Genomic DNA, 8,657 nt, shown 5'->3' on the forward strand with positions numbered 1-8,657 from the left:
TATATATACACACATATCCAAAACCCAAAATGTACATAAACAAAATCCTACCTCTCCATAAACCTCTAGGAGGATAAAAAAAAAGTATGAGTTATGCGGAGAGAAAGCTAAGTACGTGTATATACATCACTACACACCAAAATAACCCAATAACCACTTCGTTTCAGGTGTCCAGACGCCTAATGAGATACCTTTCGACCTGCATCTTGATCGTTGGCTGGAATCTACTGTAGAGGAAGTTAGACTACTAATGGAAGACCGCAATCAGATACTCGATGAGTTACAATTTCAGTTGAATAGAGCCCAGAATCGCATGAAGCAAGCTGCTGATAAGAAGAGGAGAGATGTCACTTTTGAAGTAGGAGACTTCGTGTTTTTAAAGATCCAACCATACAGGATGCGGTCTCTTGCCACCAGACCAAATCAGAAGCTCGGCGCCAGATTTTATGGTCCATATGAAGTACTAGAAAAAATTGGTGCAGCAGCTTATAAACTTCGGTTACCAGCCTCTGCAAAGATACATCCTATTTTTCATGTTTCACTACTTAAGAAGAGTTTGGGATCTTCAGTGGAACCCCAAAGCCTGCCTGAGTCTCTCACTGAGGAAGGAGAACTACTAGTGGAACCCGAACAAGTTCTGGACAGTCGTATGAGCAACCAAGGACACCTGGAAGTGCTAATCAAGTGGCAGCATCTTCCCGAATTTGAAAGTACATGGGAGCGGGCCGACAAACTGCAGTTGGCCTTTCCATCTTTCCACCTTGAGGACAAGGTGGCTCTTCATGGGGAGGGTATTGTAACAAACCAGGAGAGATCAAATCAGAATTTAACTCCTTTTAAATTTACTTATAGAAGGAGGGGAAAACACGTGACTGATTGAAATTTCAAAATATTGTTACTCCACATGTTTAGGAAAGTAGTTAGGATATGGATATTATAAATAAGGAAGCTGAAAAGCTTTTAGGTAGGGAATAAGTGGAGTGGTTATTTAGTGGAGAGTTTGGCCTCTCGAATGCCAAGTGAATCTTCTGTTATTGTTTGTTCTTTCTTCCTTTTCTAAATAATATTTCCTTGAGAGTATCATCTTGATACCTCAACCTTTCTCTATCCTATCTTCTACCTCTCATCTTCTATTACTCTAATTGCTAATTATCTGCTACTGTACCTCTTGATATTCTGGAGTTAGTAAGGAAACCCTTAACAATTGGTATCAGTAACTCCAGAATATCAAGAGGTACAGTAGCAGATAATTAGCAATTAGAGTAATAGAAGATGAGAGGTAGAAGATAGGATAGAGAAAGGTTGAGGTATCAAGATGATACTCTCAAGGAAATATTATTTAGAAAAGGAAGAAAGAACAAATAATAACAGAAGATTCACTTGGCATTCGAGAGGCCAAACTCTCCACTAAATAACCACTCCACTTATTCCCTACCTAAAAGCTTTTCAGCTTCCTTATTTATAATATCCATATCCTAACTACTTTCCTAAACATGTGGAGTAACAATATTTTGAAATTTCAATCAGTCACGTGTTTTCCCCTCCTTCTATAAGTAAATTTAAAAGGAGTTAAATTCTGATTTGATCTCTCCTGGTTTGTTACAATACCCTCCCCATGAAGAGCCACCTTGTCCTCAAGGTGGAAAGATGGAAAGGCCAACTGCAGTTTGTCGGCCCGCTCCCATGTACTTTCAAATTCGGGAAGATGCTGCCACTTGATTAGCACTTCCAGGTGTCCTTGGTTGCTCATACGACTGTCCAGAACTTGTTCGGGTTCCACTAGTAGTTCTCCTTCCTCAGTGAGAGACTCAGGCAGGCTTTGGGGTTCCACTGAAGATCCCAAACTCTTCTTAAGTAGTGAAACATGAAAAATAGGATGTATCTTTGCAGAGGCTGGTAACCGAAGTTTATAAGCTGCTGCACCAATTTTTTCTAGTACTTCATATGGACCATAAAATCTGGCGCCGAGCTTCTGATTTGGTCTGGTGGCAAGAGACCGCATCCTGTATGGTTGGATCTTTAAAAACACGAAGTCTCCTACTTCAAAAGTGACATCTCTCCTCTTCTTATCAGCAGCTTGCTTCATGCGATTCTGGGCTCTATTCAACTGAAATTGTAACTCATCGAGCATCTGATTGCGGTCTTCCATTAGTAGTCTAACTTCTTCTACAGTAGATTCCAGCCCCCCTCTTAACAATGGAGGCGGCTCCCTCCCGTATAAAGCCCGAAAAGGGGTCATGCGAATGGACCCGTGATAAGTAGTATTATACCAGAATTCGGCCCAAGGCAGCCAAGTGGACCACTGTTTTGGCTTAGAGCCTGTGAGGCAGCGGAGATAGGTCTCTAAGCACTTGTTAACAGCCTCCGTTTGGCCATCGGTCTGTGGATGATATGCAGAGGACATCTTCAAAGAGGTTCCAGCCTGTTTGAATATTCAGTGGGAAACCACACCTTAAAAGCTAGCTGTTAAGGGGGAAGAACCACTCTCCTTATTTACAACATCAAGCATCCCATACTACTCGATGTGGGACTTTGAGCACCCCATAATACTCAAGTCCCTAACAATACACCGTCCCTAGAGAGCCAACGTCCACGGCGGCTTCACTCTATCGACACTGACCCAACGGTAGCCACTTTGCTACGGTCTATCAGTATTCGGTATTCACCTTAATCCAGCCTATAGGTAGCCCTTTCCATGGCGCCGACAACCACGCTCTGATACCATTGTTAAGTATCTAAGGAAAGTGGGAAACCACACCTTAAAAGCTAGCTGTTAAGGGGGAAGAACCACTCTCCTTATTTACAACATCAAGCATCCCATACTACTCGATGTGGGACTTTGAGCACCCCATAATACTCAAGTCCCTAACACAGAACTCCGTGAAGCAGGAATCTGCATGCGTGAAAATCCATTTTATGTTGACACTGTTTGCAGGTGAGTTAAGAAAATTGTATATTGACTGAGTAGTAAGTTAACCTTTGCAGTATTTAGTTGATGATAGATACTATGCCGTTGTGGTGCATAATCTGCAGAAAATATTTCTTAATATAAGTTCATAAGTTTATGTATATGCATAGCGCCATTTGTCTTATGAAATTTTTATTCATACTTATGTAGGCACTTTGGATATCAGATGGCGGTCTTCCTGATATAGGGCTATAGGCGGCATTAATGATGAAGAGACTTGTTTTCTTGATGAGGTAGGTCCATAGATATTTAACTTGTTAAAGCTTTAATGTTTTTTCTTTTCACTTTTTCCCAGATTCAACCTTGCGATCTTAAGGGATCCTTATTGTTACTATTCAGGAAAAAACTTGTTTCCAAGAACCTCTGACACCTATTTTTCATTCCAGAATGAGGCTTTGAATGATGACTATACTACTACATTTTTTTTCTTTTAATTTTTGCAGGGTGAGGGGAGATGGGGGGAGGATGAAGTAACTGCTGTTTATGATATAATAACCAGTTGTATTCATTTTAATTTGCTAAACCTACTGTATTGTCGGGGAAGCATCTGCAAGTTTTGCAAAAAACATAACAATGAATCAAGCAACCACTCTCCATGACATAATGATCAGATTTCAATTGTGGTTACTTAAAAGGGTTGCTGGGAAAGATTGTACAATAGTTTCTCCTTGCTAATGCTGTGGTTATTTTATTAATGAGCTCATTTTGGTTTTTTGAAATTGACTGCTGTGCTATCTGGATATAGGTCCACCAACCTGTTCTTACATATCCTGGAGCTTACAGAAAAGTTACTGTGGAGTTAAAGGTTTGATATTAAGAGAGTTATGTTCACTAATTGATTGAAGTACATATAACTTGGTGACGTTTATAAATATTTTTATGTTACAGATACACCACCTAGCTGTGGATGCCTGCCCTTTTAAAAAGCAACCAAGTTAATGAAATGGAAGGAGGCGCTTTATTAGGAATCGATAATGAATTCAATTCCGGAGCTAATCCCACTATTGATCAGAGTGGCTTTGATGAGGCTGCCTCATGTGCACATGCCTTTGGAGTCCTGAAACAATTGATTCAGCGGTGCCTTGCAGATGCAGTTACATCTCAAGACACATGCTGACGCAATATTGCAACATCTGTATTGATGGCTTTGCAGGTTTTTACTGTGTTTACTTGTCTCCTACTCCTCTTTTTTACACGTATAACTACTAAATTCCTTCCTATATTGCAGCCCTCAGTCAAAACTTCACGATCCAGCTCTTCACCAGCTACTTCACAAGGTAACAACATTCATCTTCTTCCTCTTTATATTAAAATTTTTAATCTTTCCAAAATGTTGTAGCCAACTTGATAGGGCAAATAAGAAGGTTTATTGAATTGGATAACCCGAGATGTTACAACTTTTTCCCACCTTTAAAATAGGTTTCCATTATTTTTGGTTTTATGCTTGTTGTCCTTTTGTCAGTTCATTTCATTGTGACTTGAATATTTAAGTTTAAATTTCTTACCAATTTTTTCTTTATTCTCATGTCTTTTTATTGCGTAGGTAGTATAGATCATGCAAAAAGTCTTTGCACTGTTGTTGGCAGAGTTCCGCAAGTTAGGTGCAACAATTGTATTTTCAAACTTCTCAAAGATTATTATAGACACGGAAATATGATCTTGCTGCAGCCAAAGCTTACTGTGACAGTTTGTTAAGAATTATACAATCTAGGTCTGTCTTGTAAAAGCCATAAGTTAACTATTTTTCTTCCCAGTCCTGTTAGGGAGCCAACTTTCTCCGGCCAATAATCAGCCAACGTTTGTGGCATTACACATCCAAACTTCAAAAAATCTGGCATCAAGGTGCTGGTTCTAGCACCATGGCATCACGGCTGCACAAACAAAAAGAAACTTCTGGTGCTGCGGCTTCACAAACAAGAGAAAAATCTCCTGCTGTCGCAGCACCAGTTCTAACGCTGTGATGTTGGCTGAAAAATGTTGGGATAATCACATTTAAACCTATTTACTTTTGGTAGATTTTTGTCGACTTCTTTAAGAGTGAAAAAACTACAATATTTTACCGAACAACAATATTGTCGACAAGCTCTTACTATGTCTAGCTGATTTTGTAGAGACTTATTTGAATGGATTGAGTTGGAACCGTTTCAGTTTTGGCGGTCATTGCTATTCATGGATCAGGTTTCGTCATCATGCGTTTTTGTTAATTGTTTAGTCCTCCCCCAATTGGTTGTTGGTAATGCATCTAATTATTACTTGTGAATTATATTGTAAATTTGTGCTATTTGAAGTGTATGTAGTTGTGCAGTCTTGCAATCATTTCACTCTTTCGTTATTTAATTCAAATCAGCACCATCACCTAGTTATTGTTCTTTTCCCCCTGTAGTATAACTATGGTGGAATACCAGCAAAATCAGATGAATCTCAAGTTGACATTATATCAAGCTGGAATATTGCTGAGTACTTGCCAAAGAAAATCCAGACAAGTTGCGTTCCATGAATCTTACTTTAAATATACAAGTTCTAAAGGCAAAGCATTGCTACTATGGAGAATTGATTTATTGAATTCAAATTGGTTAGCCTTTAATATTGAAGAATTCTTCATCTCTAATTTGTTTAGTTATATTCTGTCTTCCTGTAGGATCAATTCATTGTCATTGTTTCTCAATTCTTGTATATTCCTTGGAGCTATGCACAAAAGCAAGCAGGAATCAGGGAATCAATGCTGAATGGTGACTCCTGCACCCCATCGATTAACATTGGAGCTGCGAAGGCTTTGGAATCAGAAATGATAGAATATATCAAAGAACAGGTGAAACAATTACAGAGCTTTGGGGAGTAGGGACTGAAGTTGCCTCATATTTTGATTCAAAATATTGGTTGTTATATTATTTTGCCTTCTATTCTACAGATCAGCTCTTTCTTCACGGACAATCTTTTGCGAATTCTTCGTTATATTGTTCTTCACATGAAAAGGGCAAGCAAATCAGAAGATGACCCAAGTACATCATCTGGCCTTCCTCAAATTGTGGGTGATCAACATAGAGGGGATGCATCCTAGGAATTTATCAAGCATGTCTGTGCTGTGCTGGCCCTCGACCAAAGTGTGCAGGATGATGTGTTGGTAATAATTGTTTTCCCGAGCTATATTTGTTAAAGGCCTGGTATTGTTAAATATACTTACAGCAGTTATGGATTATATTGGTTAATATATGATTAGTAGGCTGATTATGCATAATTCCTGAGTCCAAAGAAAGAAAAAAGGGGGGAGAGAGAGAGAGAATGGCTTCGTTTTCCATGGGCTGTTGATCTTTTTCTGTGTGTATGTTCTTGGTCCGCAAATTGATAGTCTCATTGTACTCTTCACAGGTCATGAGAAAGAATTTGTTAAAATATGTTCGTATTAGGGGGTTTGCTCCGGAAGCTGAGTTTCGTGATCTATGTCATTCCTTCATCCTGATTAAATAAGAAATATTTCTATAAACCATTTCCTGTGTATTTACTTACGATAATCACAGTAGGATGAAGTGTGGGTAACAAGATAATGAGGTGATAAGTCTCAACTAAATGAGTAAACAAAAATGAATCATTTAGTCATCCTATCCTATAATTACTAAAAGAAACAGAAAATTCAAAGAAATACATAGATTTCTATACGTAACAATACAATGTTTTTCCCGCAAGTTTTCAAAATATCAATAGATAATAGATTTCTATCTCTTGTGTTTGTATGGCTTCATATTATTCCCTCAGCTCCTTATTATTTGTCACTCGTTTTTCTTTATATTATTTATTGTTGAGGTATCATTATGCTTTTAATTTATAAAAGTATTGAAAAATATTCTACTATTCTATCTCTTCATTAGTGATTCTAAGTTTCTCAAGGCAAAGTGATAAAAAAAAAAGGGAATGAATGAAGTATTAATTAGTGTCCAAAATCCAAATTATTAAATTCGTCAAATGAAAATCATCATTGGTCACCACCATTCGTATCTTGCTTTTTTATTTTATATAAAGTTTTACGGGGTTCCATATACCTTCACTCTTGATTTAAAAGGTAGGACATGGAGAAGACATGTGGCATAAAAAGATAAATAGATTTCACATTACAAGGTCATATGAAAATTTATCTTGAGAAGATCCATTTTCAGGAATAAGTTGGTGGGTTGTGTAAATTTCTTTGCTTAGGAAGGGTTTAATTCAAAGAGAGGAATTGAAGAAGTTAAAGTCATTTTTACGCTTTTCTCATAACCTGATTCAGTTTATCTTTATATATGTTAGTTCTAACCATTTTTTTTCCTTTACGAAGAAATATCGATGCTTCCCTTATTCACATATTGTAATGACTGTAGAGACCTGGACTTGTGCCGTGACTCGGCTTTATTAACTCAGGAGTGGCGTTGTGCGGTGCCTATGTGGCCAGCCTTATGACCGCGATCATACATGCTGTTGGATTAAATATAAAGCAACTCTTCAGATGAAAATGGCAAAAATATCTTCTTATAAAGATGCTTCGTTTAAAAGTGTGATTTATTTATTTAGTACATTTTAAACAAAGATAACACTTTTATAATATCAAAATCTAATCATACAATTCATCGTCCAAAAAAAATTTTTTTTACATGAAGATAATTATAAAGTTTCTATTGTAGTATCCACCTAAATATAAAATCTCAAATATTATATCAAACAAGAGTTATATTTGAGTAGCTAATAAGTTATATTTCAAATGATATACTCTTTTTATACCGAGTTAAGAAGTTGCACGTTCGAATTTCCTTATCTTTGGGGAAAAAAAAGGGCTGTTTCTGAGTATTATTTTGTACTATACTGAGCTTATAATAGCTGTATTACACTAAAAAGTAAAAAGTATATCCTTGGTTATTGTTCTAAACATACACAATACAAAAAATCTTCTCCCCATCTCTCTCTTTCAACAGGCTTGATAATAATATAATATCCTTTTTTGGAGAAAAATATTTTTGGTTATACTTTTAAAGATCTAGTATTTTTACAAAAATGTCAAAAATATTTATGTCGAACAAGAACTACCTTATAATTGAATCCGTGACTGACTTCCCGACCGTGATCCCAAGTTCACATGGACAACTCAACCGTGCTTCATTGCTCCCCTTCCTTTTAGAAAAAATGTGAAGTTGTCACAAAAGATTTAAGGGCAGTTTGTATTGGTTTTTCAAAAAAAAAAGTATTTTTTATTTGTTTAAAAAAGATTTTTTTAATAGATAAATTATTTTATATTTGAATAAATTTTTTTAAAAAGTTTTTAAATATTATAAGGGTCCTGCTACACATACATGCAAATAACGCATACAATTCTTACAAGTTGGCCCAACCCAGGTTTAATCCAGGCGCACTCCCTCCCTTTAAATGGAGCGTCAATTCCACGCGCGTCACTCAAATGATTACGCTTCGAAAAAACCGCTCGTTATGGCTCACTCTTCCTCTTTTCCTTCAAAGTAACACAAATCCTCAAGTTTCGAGCAACATTCCAAACTGAAGAAACATTCTCGTTGCGAATAATAGCAGAAACCATCAACAAAATATTATTCAAGGTACGTTATTGTTTTACTCATCTTGTATATTTTTCACATTTCTGTTTCCGATTTCGAAATCGAAGAACTAGGTTTTACTGTTCATCTATGTTCTTCTAGGTTTTACTGATCTTCTTGTT

At 36.8% G+C, this 8,657-nt stretch overlaps 1 protein-coding gene across 7 annotated transcripts; it reads left to right on the forward strand.

Annotated features, from left to right (window-relative positions):
- Nucleotides 1-1,285: 1,285 nt before the first annotated feature.
- On the forward strand, nucleotides 1,286-7,531 carry LOC107494185 (uncharacterized). 7 transcript variants are annotated; one of them, XR_008010561.1, is made up of 10 exons: nucleotides 1,286-2,935; nucleotides 3,119-3,201; nucleotides 3,412-3,773; nucleotides 3,857-4,121; nucleotides 4,197-4,245; nucleotides 5,117-5,146; nucleotides 5,352-5,451; nucleotides 5,607-5,777; nucleotides 5,877-6,089; nucleotides 7,318-7,531. XR_008010561.1 is itself a non-coding variant. In XM_016115219.3 (10 exons), the coding sequence occupies exons 5-10, from the start codon at nucleotides 4,004-4,006 to the stop codon at nucleotides 6,024-6,026; spliced, it is 618 nt and encodes a 205-aa protein (XP_015970705.1). In that variant the 5' UTR covers nucleotides 1,290-2,935; nucleotides 3,119-3,201; nucleotides 3,412-3,620; nucleotides 3,714-3,773; nucleotides 3,857-4,003; the 3' UTR covers nucleotides 6,027-6,203. The 7 variants fall into 7 exon arrangements, 5 of the variants coding, with proteins under 5 accessions (XP_020980522.1, XP_015970705.1, XP_052118845.1 ...); XR_001593210.3 differs by lacking the exon at nucleotides 7,318-7,531 and adding an exon at nucleotides 6,335-6,449 and having other exon boundaries at nucleotides 1,287-2,935; XM_016115219.3 differs by lacking the exon at nucleotides 7,318-7,531 and having other exon boundaries at nucleotides 1,290-2,935; nucleotides 3,412-3,620; nucleotides 3,714-3,773; nucleotides 5,877-6,203.
- Nucleotides 7,532-8,657: the final 1,126 nt, after the last annotated feature.

This window comes from Arachis duranensis, chromosome 6 (genome assembly GCF_000817695.3).
Source record: "Arachis duranensis cultivar V14167 chromosome 6, aradu.V14167.gnm2.J7QH, whole genome shotgun sequence".
NCBI classification, from domain to species: domain Eukaryota; kingdom Viridiplantae; phylum Streptophyta; class Magnoliopsida; order Fabales; family Fabaceae; genus Arachis; species Arachis duranensis.

Bases quoted from the DNA above. Each gene is read 5' to 3' on its own strand.
- LOC107494185 (XM_052262885.1), top strand. From the start codon at position 4,004: ATGTGCACATGCCTTTGGAGTCCTGAAACAATTGATTCAGCGGTGCCT. The intron at 4,122-4,196 runs GTTTTTACTGTG...CCTATATTGCAG, and splicing joins CTGTATTGATGGCTTTGCAG to CCCTCAGTCAAAACTTCACG. The intron at 5,147-5,351 runs GTTTCGTCATCA...TTCCCCCTGTAG, and splicing joins CATTGCTATTCATGGATCAG to TATAACTATGGTGGAATACC.